The sequence below is a fragment of the Limulus polyphemus genome, unplaced genomic scaffold (assembly GCF_000517525.1).
Source record: "Limulus polyphemus unplaced genomic scaffold, Limulus_polyphemus-2.1.2 Scaffold332, whole genome shotgun sequence".
Taxonomy (NCBI): domain Eukaryota; kingdom Metazoa; phylum Arthropoda; class Merostomata; order Xiphosura; family Limulidae; genus Limulus; species Limulus polyphemus.
The window spans coordinates 251,994-272,896 of record NW_013665942.1 but is presented as its reverse complement, the minus strand read 5'-3'; the positions used below and the strand labels follow the sequence as shown (position 1 = coordinate 272,896).

Below are 20,903 nucleotides of genomic sequence, written 5' to 3'. Positions count from 1 at the left end.
AAATAATTTAAACATTTCAAACCATCACTGTTAAAATTAATACTGACAACTTTGGGTCTCTCATGATTAATATCAACTAGTTTGTGTTTAATTCTGATTTTTATATACTTACCCGTGTCAGGTAAAAGGCTCTATAATCAGAAAAGGAATAATTGATCAAGAAAATTTTCTCAAGAATCTTAGTTTATTAGTTGTGTAACTGCTACGTTAGAAATTTTGTAAAGAATTTAACAGTTTATTATTTGTGGAACTGCTAAGTTAGAAATTTTGTAAAGAATTTGACAGTTTATTGGTTGTGGAACTGCTAAGTTAGAAATTTCTGTTGATAATTTGACAGTTTATTGGTTGTGGAACTGCTAAGTTAGAAATTTTGTAAATAATTTGACAGTTTATTGGTTGTGAAACTGCTACATAAGAAATTTTGTCAAGAATCTGATAACTTACTGGTTGTGAAGTAAGTAGGGTTTCTGAATAGTGGATAGAAGGACAAGGTGGTAACTATCTGTGGTCAAGAAATTCCATACTTTTTCTATTTCTCAGATGCTATGAAAGATGTTGACCAATAGCTACAAAACTTAGCATATATTTCCCTTTTATTACTAAATATTTTCTTATTCTTTCTATGGTGTTTATATTTCATTTCTGTTTGGATTAGTTTACTGTCTTTTTAATACTATATTTTTTTATTTAGTGTTTATTAATGGACCTCTTTCGGGCTGTAATTTTATTCCACATATAGTTTTACATGTAGTGCTCATTTCTTCTTGTCTAAATGTTTTTTGTTTTGTTTTTTGTAATAGCTTGCAAAGTGTAAAGGAACGAGTGTAAGTTGAATAGGTATTTCTTGCTTAACGTAATTATAATTTGTTGTTGTTGTTTATATCAAATTACTTCCAATATTTTTAACATATATTAAGCTGCTTAGATACGTATTAAATTTACCATATCTTTAAATTAACCATAGATAAAATAGGGTGTGGACGGTTACCCTAACAAGTAATGAATTATACATGACTATCCTTCAGAATATACAACTTCTTTTACAATAGTTTTCTCAGTGTTTGCTGTTGTGGCTTCATGGTGAGAAAATGAGTACCGTAATTCAATAGAGTATGGAGAGTCAAATAAAAAAAAAGCAATTTTATTTCTTATAAGCCATATTCATACCATATTTCATCTAACTGATGTGCTCCAATGGAGTGTTAATTTGTGTCTCAACTACAGTCATTACATAATGAGCAATATAGGATGTGGCATGACTATGTTCCAATAGAACATCTTCTGTGCCAGGATTCTGATGATAGCATTGTTTGATGGGTAAAACACCCCGAGTGCCCCTCATTTGTAAAGATCTTGATTATAACATATTGTTGAAAATCAGTGTCAGTTGCATTTGCTATTTTTGTAATTGTATTGTATACCATCTATCATGGACAAGTAATATATGATTCTCTTAGTAGTGGATAGTTGACCTATTAATGCAATCATTTATTTGTTGTAAGTTCCTGATATCAAACATTGTTCATAAAACATGAACTTTAGAGAAAATTGAAGCCATATTCTATTGCCATTAATGTATATTATTCATGCAAAACAAAGCTAGAAATATTACAGGTCTCTTAAAAAGGGAATCATGCCAAATTTACAGGTGAAGTTTCTAAATAAAATATTTTGAAATAAAAAATAAAGATAAAATTAAATAACCTTATTTTTTAATTACACAGAATGTTGTCTCGTTATAGGTTGCAGCAATTTTCCTTTAATATTGAATAAATGTAAAGTGGTGCTAGTATAAGAAATAAAGAAAAAATAGGTGAATGTTAGTGAGTTTAACAATGCAATTAAGATTAGTCTTAAAGTGTGGTATTTTTGAATTAAAATCATTAGTAAAAAATAAGGTACAATTAAGAAATTATTGAAAATTGAAACTTGCTTTTTTATTACTTTTACACCTATAATTCTACTTTCAGCAGGTGGATTTATAACTGTTTGCTTTAACCTCTAAATTTCTTTCTATCTATGCAACTGCATTTAACTCCCAGGTCTGGAAAAGTTTCTGGAATATAGTCAGTGTACATACATTTAATTTTTTTAGATTATCAGTTTTATTAATTTTAGTAAGTTTCTACTATTTAACCTAATAGTTGACATAAGTATTATAAATTTAATTTATTGGATAGCAAAAACTGTAACATAACTTGCAAAAGTTTTAACATGTGTTTAATATTTTTGTGCTCCTATAGAGTCACACAGGAAGAACTTGCAGCTATTGCTAGTTTGGTAGAAAAAAATGTTCGACGTGCTCAAGAGGCATCAGAATGTATGGACCTCGATGAAATGTTTTCATTCCTTAGTGAGGTTCAGGAAAGCCGTGCTAATATGGAAGATATTGTAGCAGAAATAGGTGAACAAATGGATGCCTTATTGAAAGATCTAAATGAGGTACTTTATCGTTATTTCACTTATGTGTCTACTTCTAGGCTGTAAGCATCAAATTTCGAAAATGTTATGTTTTACAAGGAAGAAAAACATGATTATTACTACTATTTCCATCTAGTGATTTTTACAGGTTTTTGGTAAAAATAGGTATTTTTGCTGTAAAGCTCTGTGCATTATATGTCAGATACTTTTCCCATATATTCTTTTGTCATCTGCCCAGAAATTTTATTATATGATTTAAAACAAAATAATATAAAACAATAACAATTAAAAATAGACATTTTTTATGACTGTATCTGAGAATATCTTATACAATGTTTGCTTGTAATCTTGATATATGGTGACAACTAGAAACTCTCATTTTGACCAATGCTACTTGCAACAATGTGAGATTTTATTTGGTCTAAAAGGGAATTATCTAATGCATTTGTATATTTTATGCTCATTCTGTATGAAAAGAGTATATATACAATTTTGTTTGGTTATCCAAAGTTGAGATATGCAAAAAATACCCTATATACATTGTTCTAATTTTATAGAATTGTGTATTTTCCAGCATTCAACTAAAGTGCAACAGGAAAATGCTCCTTCTCCTAGAACATCTCCTAGTCCTAGTCCTCTTCCACCTCCCAGTCCAGATGTTTCCACTAGTCAATCTCCAGAACAAGCTTTGCCTGTTGATATATCTACTAGCAGAGAACAGCTTTCACCTTCCCCACTACCTCCACCAGCACCCACTGCTGGGGAAAGTATAGTGAATGGGGAAGTCCACCAACAACTTCTTTCACCTGATCTGGTTAATGGCAAGAGTACAGGGTTGTCCGCTCCTGCATCACCAACATTATCTACAGGGAGTCAGGATGACTGGCGCTTAGCAAGGCCAGTTACCGTAAGCAGCTGCAGTTTTGTTTTTTATTATTCAAGATATTTAATTGCTACCTTCAATAGTAATGTTTAGAAAATATTATATATTAATGTTTTCACAGATATCAACCAGTAAACTAAATGAAAACCTTCTAAAATTTACCTTTGTTAGAATCTGTAGATTATTTAAAAAAATAATTCTGGCTACATGTCTTCTTTTAGAGATATATACAGTTCCCTTGTAAAGTATTTCTACCTTGAGTCAGTGTTATGATTTCTTATTTTTTGACAATAAGATGCTCTTCTGAAGCACACATTATAGAAATTTTATAAATCAGTAATGTTGCTAATTGTGTCATAAAACTTGTATCCAAAACAGTAGAATATAAATTTAGTATAGGCTAATTTAGTCTTTTAAGAAAGCCAGAATTATATTGCCAGGTGTATATAATACCTTATTCTAATTTTTCAACATGTCAGATGTTCATAAAAGTTGATACTGTACATGCAAGTGCATTTTTTATTGTGTACGTGATTTTGTGTCATACTTTTTCACTCGGAAAATTAGCAATCACCTGGTGTTTTGTTGAAAAACATTTTTTATTATAAATTGTAAGTAAAATTTTAGGAACTTTAAAACAGGAATTTAAATTCTCCTCTTACATGCATTCCCCAAAAATGATATATTTTTTTACTTAGTGCTTTCTCTTTAACATTAAATATGCATGAATGAACATTGGCATCACTTTTCACTATTATAGGAGCTACAAGTGTGTGACATGAGGGGTCAGCAAAAAACTACTGGTATCAAACGTTCTTTTAATGACATAGATGTGGAAGATCAAGGGAGAGAAATCAGGTACAAGTGGCAGTAATCTTTGTTGTCAAATGAGAGTGCTTAAATTATTATTATTCATTCTCAGTTGAAAGGTTCTATTTCAAGAAGAAACAACTAAACAGCATGATGAATTTATTTATATGAGCTCAATAAGACTAGGTTAATGGTACATGTTGGTAATGCTTTTGTTTAGTTATAAAATTGAAATAAGGAAATATTAATGAAAGTACCATTTTTTTATTTTTTGTCCTTTGGGGAGGAGTTATAAAACACTACTATTAACTATACCAAAACTTCGTAATATTACTTTCAGGAGAAAACAACGTGTTGAGAAAAGATTAAATGAAATAGAAGCAGAAGAACAAGGAAGATGGGATGATGAAATTGACCAATACCATTTTGATATGATTGAATTTGCTGAAAAGTATTTTAATTTTCATGAGCGTGGTGTTGGTGGTACAGTGATGCGAACTCTGAATTGGCGACGTAAGTCTTCTGGAGACTTAATGCCAAAGTATGAAATGGTGACCTATACTCGCAATAGTACCATCCCTACCTCACATGTTCAGATACATGACCCAGAAAATATTTCTATTGCTTGTTCAATATTCAAGGTGAGAGTTTTTATGGATAAAAAGTGATAAACTAAATACTGTTATTTTAATTCACAATGTAGTAATTGGGAAAAGCTGAATATAATTATTTCATTAATTAGATGAACAATTATTAAGTTTGACATTTCTGGGCTGCATGGTCATCGTACACCATAAATTCTGTCAGGCCAAGTCCAAAGAGACTGGTTCATTTCAATCACTATAACCTTTTTATGGTAGTTAAATAAATCTGTATAACACTTCCTATATATTTTGTTTAATTACAAAAATTTGAAACTCTGTGATTCATATTTAGAAGAACACGTGCCTCTGACTGAATGATTTTGTAACTTGTGCAGAATAAGATTGTTTCTCGCATACTAGATGTTAGGGTTAGATAATAGTACAAAGAATGGTTATGGAATTATGAAATGTATGCCAGTAGTCTAATTCATGATTGCTTGTCATATCTTAACATAATTTCTAACATTTACAGAAAGACAAGGTCTTTCATAATGCTCAAATTGATGAAAGCACAATGCATTACTCTTTTACTTGTTGATAAGTAAAATTTAGTTCTCTTTAGTTATTTTAACCAAATTTCATTATCTACGTTATAACAAAATAATAATAACAAATACAAACTTGAGAAGTTTCAAATTTTGAAGCTCCATACCAATTCATTTTATGTTCTGCCTTGTGCTTCTGAGAATTCTAATCATTGTGGTTTGTTCTCAGGATCTTTGTAAATATTTGCGAGGGGATCTGAAACCAGAAGGAGAAGTACAGATTATACAGAGCATAATTGGTTATGGAATTGACCGTGAAGAACTAAGGGATGAAATTCTTGTCCAGTTAGTCCGTCAGTCAACTAATAATCCTTGTAGAGAAGCCACTCTTCGAGCTTGGATTCTTGTGTGTCTCTGTGTTGTTGCCTTCTACCCTAGCAAGACATTTGCTAAAGTAACGTTTCTAAGTTGATAGTCTGTGATGTTTTTATCTAATAAGACCTTTGGTATTTCAACAGAATTATTGTGGTTAATGTACAGGATGAGGAAAAAGTAATAATACAGGTTCAACTACAACATAGTTTAATTTTTAACATCTTACTCTGAAACAACAATAATTAAATTGGTTCAATTGTCTTCATAGTATTTCCTTTAGTATCAACCATATAATGCCAAATATACAAACTGTAGTAACTTTTTTCCTGCCCTGTACATGAACCTAGTTTTAAGATAGATGATAATGATACAAAGATTAACCATATAAGTAATAATGCTGCTTTCTCTCAGGAAGAATATTTCAATAGTTAGAAATAATAATTTTCAAACCAAATTTTACAAAATTTTGTTGGTGTTAGTGATTCCAATGTATAGGCTGGTGCAAAAGTTGTGCATCATATGATATTTTCAAGTTCTGCCTTTATAGCTATTTGAAAAATGCACTGTTGATATCATAATACAATGTTGCAAGAAGATAACTTACAGTCTTGCAATGTTAATGACACTGTAACCAGTTATTGTAACAAAACAAATAGGTAGTAAGTGATCATACAAATAGAACTTGAAAAAATCATAGTAAGGGCAGAACTCAGAATTAATTTGCAAGTTTTTCACTTTTGCATCACCCTACAACATAATCTAAATATGCATGTAAAAATAATATGTATTTTTAGTGAGAGATATACATCAAACCACTATAAAAACATTTTGCCATATCTGAAAATTTTGCACAATTTTTATTAAACTGAGTTAAGTAAGTTTGTCTTGTTATAAAGATAAGTTCTTGAGCTTAACTTATCTATAGTTAGTAAATTAAGAAACATTTATGCCATTTTCAATTAGATGAGTACATCTGGTTGACTTTTTTTATTCACATTTGAAAATAATCTAAATTTCTAGTTATTTTTATTGCCCTCTGTGATTTTTTGTTTTCTAGAAAGATTTGTTTTTGGTATGAAATTAAACGAGCTAGTTCAATTTTTTCAATATGAAAATTATTAATTGTTTCTTTCCCAGTACTTCTACTGTTTTTTAAGAAAGAATCTTCCGGGTGACCCAAGCATAGCAAGATATGCTCAATGGTGCATTGATAACCTGCGCAGTACGAAGGTTACAGTACGAAAGATGCCACCATCGTCCTTGGAGATTTGTGTGAGTATAGCTTAAAGAATGTGCTACAACTCAACCTTGTTTATAAAGTCTGTTCATGTATTAAAGATTTTTTTTACGGAAATACAAACTGTATAAAAAATTTAATAATTTGTATTTTTAGACATTATAATATGCAAATACTGTATACCTTGCTTTCCTCTTGTATATATATTTCATAGATGCTAAATCCAGTTAAGATCATATGTTAAATTGAGCCTGAAGTGTTACTTTCTGTAGCAAGGCTGGACAAGGAGCTTTCAAGTTTTATTCTTTTTGATCTTGTGTATGGAGGACCACTTCATGACAATCACACAGTGCAATACTTCTTAGTTCTTGTTATTTAGTTTTCTGGATAGTTGGCTGTAGAGTTTTTGAACATAGTCTTGGTAGTTTTCAGACAGATTTCTTTCTGTCTTCAGATAGAGCAGATTCACTTTTGCCCTAAAGGAGTCAAGACTTGATGTTCAGTCATATTGTAACCTTTTATTCATTACTTTTACTAAATTATTTTTACTTTATCTTTAAATATGATTTTTTTTCAACTCAACCTATCATAATGCCATAGCCCTTTCAACCTGAACGGTCAAACGTACTTCTGTTTTATTTACATGGATGAACATTTTCTGACTTAAGGTGGAAATGTTATCATGATCAGGGGTCTTTCCTGAGCGTGGTGTAAATCTGCTGACAAAAATGGGGGTGAGGATATGCTTATCAGTTTCATTCTCGCAGAAAACTTTCTTTTGTTCAGAACTATTTTCATTGCAGCTTGTATAAAAATAATTGTAAATTTTTCAGTCGAGTGTGCAGCCCTGTTATTAGCTTCTCTTACTCCTGATAATACATAGGTCGTTAAAGGACAGGTATAGGGTAATATTGTCTTCTGTTTCAACTTCAAGGATTTAAGCCTTCATTATTTTATAATTATTCACATCCAGTCATCTTGGCTGTCTTGCCACGGAAAAACAGATGAAAGAGGCTAAGAGAGCGAGTTTGAACTCTGCACAAATCTCCCTCACTATATTCAAAATCACGTGCAGGTGCCATTGCATTTTCCAAATTACGTAAGACCAATCATAAGAAGTGTGGTATACCTGCTGCAAGGTGTAAGTAAAAAAAGCACAGTATAGTGCATGATGGTGGTCATTTACCTGTATACCTACTGCTGCATTTGAATCACTGCAAAATCAAGAAATTAAAGAAAAAAGAGCCTTGAGGAAACTACAATAACAAGTCTCCACTTCATGGTGACTTATAGTGCCCAGAGTGTGGAAGAAAGTTCAATGTAAAAATAGGACTATATAGCCATCTTCGGGCCTATATTTTTCTTTCAAAACGCTTAATTTATAAAATATTAAACATTAATGGAATATTTCAGTAACTGGGCCTTTCTCTAGTACAAGAGTGCAAACCAAAAACACAGAGTTATATTGATTATACTAACTGAAAGATGCCTGTTACTTTGACAAATTTTTATTAATTGATTTTACAGGCTGTAAGAAACATGGATCACCTAGTGTGCCGGTTTTACTTTATGGATGGGAGGACAAAAGCTATAGACCTACACCCTTCAGATACTGCTACTGATGCTATGCAAAGATTAGCTTTTAAGATTGGTCTGAGGTCATTAGATGGATGGGCTTTATATGAAGTAAGCTATAACATTCGTAAATGAAATAAAAAGTTTTTAGTATATCAAGACTGCAAAATGTATAAACATAAAGATTATACAATAATATTTAAATTCACATTAATCAGCTTTAATGAAGAAGTATGTTGTTTACTCCTGTTTCAATGCAGAAAGTCTTTTGAATGATTTTTATGTTTAATTCTAAAAATTACAGGTCTAGAAAAATTATATCTACAAACAATATTGCATATTTAATATATAATTGCCTGAAATCATTAGTAGTCATGTATAATCGTTTTTGAGTTTTTATTCTGTTGGTTGTCAATAAATACAGACTTTTATGTTTTGGAGAAACTGGTTTGTACTCTAAATTCTAAGTCCAAATATTAAACAGTCTAATGATTTTGTTCTTTTTTTCTTTGTTTAGGAAATATAATTGTTTTGAACTTTTTAGTTTATTTATTAATTATTACTAGTGTAAGAAATTAAAAGATTTAATGAGTACAATGTTTTCGAATACATTATTACCTATATTATTGATGTATAATTGATATTTTCTTCTAGGTGACTCCTGAAGGTGAGAGGGTTGTAAAAGGCTACGAATACCTGGCTGACATAATTTATCAGTGGGAAATGTAAGATTTTTTATTTTTGCCAGATATTTTTTAAATTCTACTATTGGAAAGAGAAACTTTTATGAACAAGATATAAAAAATATAACTTTAATAAAAGAAACAGTTTCTTGCTTCTGAAACTGGTGTTGTACGTTCAGTTTTTTTTTAATTGTAGTTTTAAAAATTACTTTTAAAATTTAGTTTCATCAGGCTAAGTTTTGACTACCTTATAGATGTCAGTATCTTTCCTGTATAAATGTGAAGAATACTACCTATCTTATTAATTTATGAAACAGATTGTGATGTTATCTTAATAAATGTTTCCGTTTATCCTCTCATTGTTTCTATAATCTTAATCTTTGACCATCACCTCATGCTTCAAATGATGTTGCCCATCTGTTAACTTACTTCAGGTTTCTTTATCAGTAATGGGACTTCTCTCATACTAAATTTAATGGATGTTGTCATGCCACACCACCTACAGTAGTTCATGGAATCTACTTCTATTTTGTTTTATTATTTAATTCATCCTGTTTTTTTAATGTAGAATTATACTTCAAGTGTTCATTTATTTTATAAGGTTTCTTCTGACACATTTAACTTATCATCTTTATCTATTCTGCTTTGTCTAGCTTCAACAGAAAATTTTTTATTTTGAGTTTTGCAGAATGATTGAGATGAGGTGTTAGTATTACTAATGGTATAATTATTCAGACTAATATTCTCTTAAGATGCGAATAATAGTCCCAGTAATTATACCATTAGTAATCTTTTATTTTGTTTTCTCATCTTTTTTTTTGACTACAATGTAATATTTTTGTAACCTGTTGTTATGACACATTGTTAGTTTTGAATTTTAAAAAATGGTAAACATTTTTCACTTACATTGTTATATTACTTATGAAGCACTTTTCCACACTATTAAGATCTACAGGAGGCTTAATTGGTTTTCTTACAAAATCCATATACGAGCATCATTTCAGTTTAATTTTGTTACATTCCATTATATACAGCTGTACAAGGAAAAGAATGACTGAATCCTGTTTGTTCAGGCACATGGCTTAGATGAATTATTAACAGACTTTGAGTCATAGCTCTGCTTAAAATCTATGCTAGTGTTACAATCTGTTTGCACAGAATTTGCAATAATAGAAGTATTCTCAACTCCTGATTGTGGTATTTTTTTGTCTGAAGAGATGTATTGAAAACTACAAAAAATAAAGTGCATGTGAGATACATATATTTTAATTTCAAGGATATGTCACTTTGAAACCAATGGTTCCATTTTACATGTGTAATACTTTATTACATGGCCTTTTTGTTTTTCTGGAATGAACTACTCGGCTGCTCACCCTGGTTTTAATTATTATTATCATTATGTTTTCTAGAACTGTTGGATTTGCATCATGTTAAATATTTGAACATTCCCAGTTTACCTCTGATGAAGAAAGGTCATCATATCTAAAGTGTTCATGTTTTAGGGTTTCTCATTTTTGTCTGAAAATTCCTAAGACATAATTCAGAATTATTTTGTTCATAGCAGCTTTTTCAATCAATCTGACTTGAGAAAACTGTTACATCTCACAGTGTGGAACTTTAAATTATAACATATGATACTTGATTTAAGTTTATATTGTGATCTGATAAATACATAACTGTTAACAAGTTCATTATAAAGAGTTCAAGTTATTCTGAAACAATTAAATTGTTTTTAGTTTTCTTAGTATCAAATGCACAGACTTTGTACATATTTCAAATATCTAGTTATAGTGGCTGAAAACAAATGATGTCTATCATTTAAGAAAAGACTATAAAAACTGTAAAAATATTCAAGCAAACACCTCTTCAGTTTTTCGCTTGAAACATATGAAAGTGAATTGGAACCTCGGCTCCCCATATATTACATTTAAAATGTTAAAAACATCACAGCAATAAAAATATTTCATGAATGAAGCTTTATTGATAATGAGTTTACAGAATGAATTATGATAATGTGTTTATATTGAATGATAGACAAATAAGATCAATTTACTTTTCATAACAAATAGATAAGTACTAAAATAATGTCTACCAGCACTTTTTCTTTTAATGATCAACAGCAGGTAAAATGACTTAGGCATTACCATCTGATTAATAGAAAAAGTAACTTGTGTAAATTCCTATTCTTTAGAACTGTACATTATTTTTTAAAACCTTGTAAAAAGTATCAGTAACATCAGAAATATAAATGGTAAAGTAATTTGCAGTTAAGCAGTGGAAGTTTATTTTATTGAACATTTATCTGAAAACATCAATTAAGAGAGATTGTTATAAACAGGATTGAAATTCTGCAGGTGCTCACTTGTTTTTTAAGGTGGTATTAATACCGGGATTTATTTGAGCTGCCTTGTCGTTGTTTACATTTTTTTTTCTTTACTTTTTTCTTTTTTGAGAATTTCATCCCTGGTTATAAACATCATTTTTATTCAGTAGTATGTTAACTTTCTAATTTAAAATATTGATACTGTATTTTATAGCCTAATTTTATTATTTGTGTTAACTACTTCAAGAATGATTTATAAAGTGTGGTATAGTTAACAGATATAAAAAGTAAATATTCATTTTATTGAAATATTTTACAAGTTTTAAATCATACCATGTGAATACTTGAAAATACAGTGTGATATCAAGACATAGCTTTGAATTTTGAGTAAATATAACAGTCTGAGTATTAAGTCATGTTAAAAAATCTGTGAACAATATTTAGAGGGCTCATTTATATTAATTTCTGATCAATGTGAACTGTGTATGTAGACCATAACTAGAAATCAACTTGGTAATGAGTAAAGCTAATTAAATATACTGTTCTTACTATTTTTGATTTTGACGAATCTAAGCTAATGGAGTCTGCTGATTTTTTGAGATTATTTTTATACCCTTTAGGTATGGTTTGTTTTTATTATGTTCAGTGAGCTTCTAGTTTTACAGGAAACATTGAAAGAAAATAATAAAAGGTTTGTTTGTAATTAAGCACAAAGCTTCACAATGGGCTGTCTGTGCTCAGCCCACCACAGGTATCAAAACCCGGATTCTAGCATTGTTAGTCTGCAGACATACCGCTGTGCCACTGGGGAGCCATAATAAAAGGTAGAATTAAAATTTTTTACTTTTTTTTAAGGTGTTTAAATGCATAAAGAAAAAGTTATTTTTTTATATTATTTTTAGATGTCGTAGAACATCAGCTACATTGACAAAGTACACAACTTTGTCAAGGAAGGGACCAAAGGAAGCTCTTGGAAGTGGTGAATGTCAGTTTTTGTTTCGTAAAAGGTTATTTCGCTCCTCTAGGGAGATACCGCAAGACCCAGTTGAAGTTAGTCTTCTCTATGCTCAGGCTGTGTATGGAGTTGTAAAGGTATGATAACTTCTTGAAAACACATATGCTGATTGGGTTATAGAAGGTTTATTTTCTGTATTACAACTTGAATATGAAGCATTTAGTATGAGACAGTCTTATTTTTACAAATGTTTCAATGCAATGAAATTATAAGTTAGATAATTTACTTTATATACTTTGTTGGAAGATGCAACAATAATATTGCTTAGGATATGTCAAGTTATGTATTGTATAAAATTAAGTATATCTTAGAGTGGAATTAAGAAACAAGTAATTTGAATGACTCAGAATTGCCTTTTAACCCTTTACAGCTTGTTGGTGGATATAATGCCACCTTTGATCTTGCATTAATAAAAACCAATAAATCATAAAAGTCACCATATTTGTAAACATAGACACTTAAAACACATAGAATGATAATTATGGGACGTTTTAAATTATATATATAAATTTTTTTTGGTACACAGATGATTTGAAATATAAAAACTACTATTTAACATTTAGTATGCCATTATACATCAGTCATGTAACTATTGATGAGCTTAATGATGAGCTAGGCCATTTTGTTGAAAGAAGTGGTGCAAAAAAAATCATCTGAAGTATTAAAACCAATAAATAGATAGTATTTATCGCACTCTGTTTTACATATAAAACACATCTAGTCCTCCTTTTACTAATTTATGTACATGTGTTCAAAAAAGGGCAAAATATGATCATAGTGTTGATCAACTTGTGAGTTCTTGTAAAAAGAAATTTAAGTGTCAAGACAATTACTTCAGTAAAATAAAGAAACATGGAGAAAAATTAGTTGAATAAGTTATTATCTTTCTGTGGTTTACAATCAATAGAAAACTGTGAGTGCCACTTGGCCTCATATGTCCTCAAAACATTGTACGAAATTTTATGTTTTACAATCTAATGTAAATACACAAGGAAGGAAGGGAGCTCTGTGGTAAATAGATTTTGAGAAAATAATCCCAGGTTTCACACAATATATTTACGAGTTTGTCAGCTTCAAAATCTTGGAAATTACTTTTGTCCACTGACAAGTTGTATGTGAGCAGGTGAAAGTTGTTAAATTTCCAATTTTTTAATAATTATTACAACAGAAGGAAAAAAAATCGAAATTTAGGGCTAGCAATTTCAATTTTTTTTAAATTACTTCATCTAAATGTTAATAAAATTTACATTCAAAAGCAAATCTAAAATCTCAACATTTTATTTTAGTCATACTTGTAGCTTGTCTGATAGGATAGATTACACAATTTTTGCAAATTGATGTCATTATTTTGCCATTTCAATAATTCAAAACACCAAGTAGAAAAGGGTTTAAGTACCACACTGCAATATGACTGGAAATGTATTGAACAATTTACTTGTGACTGACCTTATGCATGTATCCAACAAAGAAGGGTGTATAGTAGCGTAGCCTTTGCTGAAGAAGCTCCTATATATATATTGAATAAGTTACAGTACCTGAAGTCTTACTTGAAATTATTCTGTTAAGATAATATGAGTGTAAGTATTTTTAAACACTTCAAACTGCATCATAGTAAAAGTATACTTTATCTGCATTAAGCTGCTGCATGAAGCCATTAGCTCAGTATTATTGTTCACATTGGATGGGTTATAATTCTCAGTCTTGCTTGAACCCTATTTATATTCAGAACAATTTATTGAATGTGTAGAGTATATATATTGTCTGATATTTGAATAATATAAATATGGTGTTACCTAGGTCTTTGGGAGTTACAATCTTGTTAGCATAATAAACTCTTATACTGATCAAAGAACATGATTGTTAAAACCTGTAACAGACAAAATGTTCACTCCTCTTCTGGTATACTTATAGAGCTAGCAAAGAAATTAAGTATTTAAAAATATGACTAGTCTTTTTTTGAGACATTTCATTAACTTGTTACCATAACAAAGATCAATAAAGAATATTGAAAGCAGTTTTACATACAGAATTTGAATGTTGATGATTGAAGGTCTACATTAAATGAATGATGTCTGTACTTGAATCCTTTATCTCTCTCTTCAAGATTACAATGAAAAGTTTATAAATACAGTGTACTTACATGACTTCTGCAGGATTAATAGTTTGATCTTAATCTATCTTGATTGATTATTTATTTCTATGACAACTTACTTTTTATTGCTTAAAACTTATAATTCAAAGACAAACTTGACACACAGTCATTCAATCTCTCCAACAATTAGGGGTTCATGGTTCTAATATGAGGAAGGACAGGTGTAGCAAGTTGTTATAGGTGTAATAAGAAAGTTAAGACATGACGTTGATATCAAAATAAGGTAAAATGGGTTACTTAAGTTTCTTTTGTTGTTCAGCATGTTGAGTGAACTACTGACCTGGAGCTTTCTTGGTTTCTTTTACACAGAATGATTCTCTATGCACATTGGATTTTTCATGATTTCTAAAGGAATTTAATGTATGTTTTCAGATATCTAAGCCTCTGATCACTCACACGTGAAAACTTCAAATTTTAATCAGCCTATAGTCCACCTAAGCCATTAAGTTTCCTACACTGTTGTTTCCATGAAGAAGTGACTTAACAGTGTTCCTTTCTCAGTACATAACCACATCATAGGTTCCCAGTTATTTAACTCAGCACCAGATTATGTAAATGTCAATTTTTATTTCTGTAGGTAAATTGTAAGTCAAAATTGTATTGTAATTTGTATAGGCAGATGAGTTTCCTGTTACTGAGAGAATAGCCCTTCAGTTAGCTGGTCTTCAAGCCCAAGTGGCAGTTGGTGAACCGCAGATAGGAAAACTAGAAAGGTGAATATTAGCTATGATACTATAAATATCTGAAGCAGGAAATGATTTTTTTCAAAACTAAAAATATCTCTAAAGATGGTTGAGTTAACAAATACTGCTATTATTGCCTACAAATATATTTTCAACTATACTATAAGAGCATTTGCTATTATATCTAGTTGGTAGAAGGCAAAATACACAAACTTGTTGTGGTAAAGATGCCATAAAGTGTAAAAATAATTGATCAAAAACAATAAAAAATGGTATTAAGGTGTCAATGACAAAACTAGTGTAGTACACATGTAAGATATCTGTCTTGAGAGTGACTCTTGTTATTAAAAGATAAATCTGTAGAGGTATTTAATTTACAAGCAACTTCCAGGAAGAGGTACTGAAACCGAATATGATATACTGTAGAACCTCTACAACAATGTTATTCAGTTATTGTGATAACAACATTGTTATTCAGTTAAGTTGTAAGTTTGTGTTACGAGTCACAGTTCATTCCTAATGTTCAGGGTATTTCAAAGTTAAATTAGCACACATCAAATTATGGTATTTAAGAAGAACTACTGAAAACATCAGATGATTGTGGCAATGTTTACAGTCAAATACAGTCATTGCATGATACATACTTTATATGTAATCATCAAGCTGATGGTTAAATGATATCTTGTATGTTATGTTAAAGCTTAGCATTAAATTTTGATACAATGATTTGACTTGCAGTAACATTTTGCTGAAAATGTGTGTATTTTTTAGGCTCTTAATTACATGTTAATTAGCACTTAAGAACAATTTTAACATGTTTACTATTGCCTATTTTATTTCTTATTAGTCATACTTATGGTATTTCTGTTGGATAGAAAATCTTAAATACTTTATCTAAGTAGCTCTGATGTAATCTTCTCTTTTCTATAAAAGTTACTCATAGTTTCTGTTAAAACAAAAATGTGTTGATAATTGTCCTATTGTGTTCTTTATTTTACATATGTAAGATAATAATTCTTGTGTATATTTTCCCTTCTGTTTTTATTTTATGATGCAAAATTTCAATACTAAATGTATTTCATCAAATGTTTACTTTTGAAAATTGTTATGGGAAAAACTTAGATATTCAGATGTGGAAAATTATCTGTGTCCTCGAATTTGTAAGGCTAAAAAGGAAGTGGACTGGATGAGAGAAATATCAGAAGCTCACAAGGTATTGTGCTTGTATGTGTAAATATAGCACATGTATTAAAAAGACATGCTTTTAAAACATTTAACAAAACACAATATTTTTTAAGATATGTCATGCTTATACATACATGTATAAATAATGCTCATCAGCTGTATAACTGTACAAGTACAGTTCAGTGAAAAAATATGTTAATGTTTTACTCTGTATTGTAATTTTAAATTGCAACCAAAGGTATTAAAATAATTAATTTTTAAAATTGTGAATTTTTTATAACTTTGCAGTAGTAATTTGTAGTTTTGAAACTAGAATGTCTGTTAGACAGCTTGACTTTGAATTTACAGTATAATATCAGGAATGAGATTTGTTTTGTATTTTACAATTTTAAAACCTTGAAAGAAGTGCAATCAAAGTAATGATTTTTAAATTGTTAGTTTTTGAATTTTAAATATTAGATATAATTTTCTTTTGTGTCCTCAAACTGGAGTTGATCAACCAAGAATTCCAATCAAATATAAACTTCCAGTATCTTTTTTTTTATTTTTCTATAGGTATATGGTAGTGGAAAGTCTGAGTTGGTAGCTAGAGTTTGGTATCTGTCAGTGGTTATGCAATATCCTCTCTATGGAACTGCTCTATTTCGAGTGGTCTACAAAGGATACCTATCATATGGTGAGCTTGATTACTAATTATTGCCATGAATAACAAATAAATACAGTTTAAACATGATAAAATGGTTAAGATTGCTGTAGGGAAGAAGTATTAAAAGGAAGGGGGGGTCAACATTTTAGCCAAATGACCTTCATATTTGCTTGACCAAACTGTTGATGACTAAATTCTTCTTTTTTTCTTACAGTGGTTTTAATGACTTTTTTTTTTTGCGTACTCACAATATTTTGAAAGTTAATTTTGTATTCCACTTCAATGATGAAATTCATCTTTGGTCTTTTATAACATAATTAGAGTTATTCTGTTGTTCTAAAACAATCATTTAAATATTCGAGTCTTATATAATTTCATGTTTAAAAATAACCTTGGGTAGATAAAATCTTAGTTATAAAATTTCTCTAAGGAGAATTTTTTGCCTGTGTATTCATATGACTTCTTACAAAATTAGTGAAAAAATTACCATTTTGGCAGTGTAACGTAATTTTGGGAGACAAACATAATTTTTTACCAGTCAAACATAATTCTAATGTAATTTATGCTATGACTTGTAGTGAAAAAAAAAATTTTGATACCTTCAGAATAAAAGGTATTGCATCTATAATTGTTAGTTCTATGATCTGGTGTTCTTTTTTGTTGTTTATAACACAAAAAATAACATAATAAGTTTTTTCCATTTTTGCATAATGCTTATCATATTACAGAGTTTTTAACAGCTTTTTTTTTTCTGTAGGCCATCAGTTGTTGTTAGGTGTGAATGCTGAGGGAATATTAATTGTAAGCCCTGAGGACAAGAATATCTTGAATGCATACCGCTACTGTGATGTTGACTCAGTCATGGTGGACCCAAGTGATGACATGATTTCCATTAGTTTGTTAAAGAGCCTCCCTGATACACACAAATATTTCAGTTTTGAAACTTCCCAGAAATATGAAGTAGCCAACCTAATTGCTAGTTATTCACCAGCACATGCCAGTTGGTTGAAACCTACTTATGAACTAGGAAGGAGAGTAAGTATCTTCCAGTTACTTGTTAACGTGGCAAAAGTCTACTACAGGGGGAATGAGATTAAGTATCTTCCAGTTACTGGTTAATGTGTCAAAAGTATACTACAGGGGGAAGGAGATTAAGTATCTTCCAGTTACTTGTTAATGTGGCAAAAGTCTACTACAGGGGGAAGGAGATTAAGTATCTTCCAGTTACTGGTTAATGTGGCAAAAGTCTACTACAGAGGGAAAGAGAGTAAGTATCTTCCAGTTACTTGTTAACATGGCAAAAGTCTAGTACAGGGAGAAAGAGAGTAAGTATCATTCAGTTACTGGTTAATGTGGCAAAAGTATACTACAGGGGAAAGGAGATTAAGTATCTTCCAGTTACTTGTTAACGTGGCAAAAGTCTAGTACAGGGGGAAAGAGAGTAAGTATCGTTCAGTTACTTGTTAACATGGCAAAAGTCTTCTACAGGGAGAAAGAGAGTAAGTATCATTCAGTTACTTGTTAACGTGGCAAAAGTCTTCTACAGGGAGAAAGAGAGTAAGTATCATTCAGTTACTTGTTAACATGGCAAAAGTCTTCTACAGGGAGAAAGAGAGTAAGTATCATTCAGTTACTTGTTAACGTGGCAAAAGGGGTTTACTAATCATATGTGAAAGTAGGGGATATAGTGTATAGATAACAGATTTAAAAGCACTAATTTGTTTTTACTGGACGTATTTGAAATATCTAAGCAAAACATGTGGGACAAAGTTTAATCACATATGCTATCTTTGTCATGACTTGGTTTAATACCTATAAATCTAACTGTTGCAATCTGCATGCTGCCTTTCATTACATATTGTGTTAGTCATTGTGAATCTTATGCCTATGGAGACTTGAGACTGTTGAAGGTTCTACTGGCAGGCATGCATGTTGGACACAAATGCCAGTAAAATAGAAGTTTAAAATTAAGTGGCATTATTCAGGAATCCTTAAAAATAAGAAACATGGGTCTTGAAAAAAGGACCTAGAAATTTCTTTTATAATGTCTATATGAATCCTGGATTAACTTGTATGAATTATGTTATTTATCCTTTGATAGCATAATTTCAAAGGAATTAAAAGTAATATTAAATTTGTATTTCTTGCAGGTGAAATTAACTTTTGAAGACAGACAAAAATTACATCATGATGTCATCAATTGCCGTCGCACGTTGGTAGATAGTGGAATGTTGAGGAAGCCTCAATGTGAAAATATTGGAATCTTCAGAAGTACTTTACGAAGGTATCTAAGAACATTAGTTTCATTAAATATTTATTGATCATATTGGACTTCAGTGTGAAACACAGATCTGAAGGAATGAAATTTTGTGAGAAAAAAATTTATTACTTCTCTCCATAAAGTTTTTATTTTGTTCTTTGATAACAATTACTATTTTTTGTACCAGAATCAGCCGAAACAAGTTAGAAAAATTTCGCCAGGAATTTGGTGACACAGACTCTTTTCGCCATAGTTACTGGGCATTTACTAAAATACAACTACCACATAGTTTATTAGTGATATCGGACCAAGAAGTGGAAGTAGCAGCGACAAGAGTTTTTGCTTCTATTTTGGCTTACTCTGGCCTTTTAGAGGAAGGTAAGTTCCTTTTCCAGGTATTGAGATGTTTCTGAGATTAAAAAAAAGGATGTTTACTTTAAAGGATATCAAAAGATTAAAATAAAGATTTACATAATTCTTTCATTTATGAATTGTATACTTTAATTGGACTTGCTGGTGTGAAAACAGTTGATGGTTTTGCGGAAGACTACAATTAACTAAATATATTATTTTAAAATGATAGATGCTTCTCAGCATTTGGTTGTTAATATACTGGCAGAAATAAAAAACAACAACATTATTTTATTTGATGCAGTAAATAGAGTATTAATGGCTGTGTTATATATATGATTAACTTTATAATTTTTATCACACAAAAATAAAAAATTAATGACTTAAAAAGTAATTGAATAAAGGTAGAGAAGATACCTCACAATGGGTGTTAGTGCTTGTATACTTTATATTTTCATTAAGTAGTACAACATTTTATTCTGCTTGTTCTTTCCTGACTTAGAGACTACAGAATGGAAAGGAAAGGCAGATCCAGCACAGCTGTCACAGTTAATACTTGGTAACTGTATGAAAAAAGAAATACTCTTAAATGAACTGTTTCTTCAGTTGATCAAGCAGACAACTGATCATCCAGGTAAATTTAAAGCTTTGTTTTTGTAATTTTTGTTGAATTTTCTCTTGTACAAATAATAAATAATTTCGTTTTAATGACTTATAAAACATATTGTTAAAAGTTGAAGCAGTTTGAATAGGATGGTATATGTATACATTTTTAAATATACAGGCAGATACAACACTAGTTACTTTAAGAAACTTATGTTTTCTATTCATATAGATCCAAACAGCCGTGTGAATCTTCGACATTGGCAGTTGATGGCCCTTGCATGCAGTTTGGTAGCTCCTACAGAGAGACGAATTCTGAGTTATCTTCAAGCTCATCTGAGGCGCTGTGCCATTGATGATATCACAGAGGAAGGACAGTTTGCACAGTTTGCTATCAAGGTATTAACATGTTTCAAAGTGCTTAGATATGTTACCTAACATTCAGAGGTTTATGAAAACTTCTAAAGATTAGTTTAAGTGGTAGTTTTTATATGCTAATTAGCGATAACAGTTTCTTTCTAAGCTTTTGTCCTTATTCTTCCCATTGTATTATCAAAGCTGATTGTGAAAAA

At 30.3% G+C, this 20,903-nt stretch overlaps 1 protein-coding gene across 1 annotated transcript in view; it reads left to right on the top strand.

Annotated features, from left to right (window-relative positions):
* The window catches only part of LOC106457445 (unconventional myosin-X-like), a 71,416-nt gene that overhangs the window by 29,580 nt on the left and 20,933 nt on the right, over nucleotides 1-20,903 (top strand). The window contains exons 15-31 of the mRNA XM_022383390.1: nucleotides 2,244-2,442; nucleotides 2,996-3,328; nucleotides 4,065-4,162; nucleotides 4,455-4,755; nucleotides 5,473-5,697; nucleotides 6,756-6,890; nucleotides 8,383-8,541; nucleotides 9,085-9,155; nucleotides 12,339-12,528; nucleotides 15,219-15,316; nucleotides 16,409-16,499; nucleotides 17,027-17,147; nucleotides 17,875-18,152; nucleotides 19,268-19,401; nucleotides 19,565-19,755; nucleotides 20,231-20,362; nucleotides 20,564-20,730. Of these exons, the coding sequence (XP_022239098.1) occupies nucleotides 2,244-2,442; nucleotides 2,996-3,328; nucleotides 4,065-4,162; nucleotides 4,455-4,755; nucleotides 5,473-5,697; nucleotides 6,756-6,890; nucleotides 8,383-8,541; nucleotides 9,085-9,155; nucleotides 12,339-12,528; nucleotides 15,219-15,316; nucleotides 16,409-16,499; nucleotides 17,027-17,147; nucleotides 17,875-18,152; nucleotides 19,268-19,401; nucleotides 19,565-19,755; nucleotides 20,231-20,362; nucleotides 20,564-20,730 (2,923 nt within the window). The remainder of the gene's footprint in view (nucleotides 1-2,243; nucleotides 2,443-2,995; nucleotides 3,329-4,064; nucleotides 4,163-4,454; nucleotides 4,756-5,472; nucleotides 5,698-6,755; nucleotides 6,891-8,382; nucleotides 8,542-9,084; nucleotides 9,156-12,338; nucleotides 12,529-15,218; nucleotides 15,317-16,408; nucleotides 16,500-17,026; nucleotides 17,148-17,874; nucleotides 18,153-19,267; nucleotides 19,402-19,564; nucleotides 19,756-20,230; nucleotides 20,363-20,563; nucleotides 20,731-20,903) is intronic.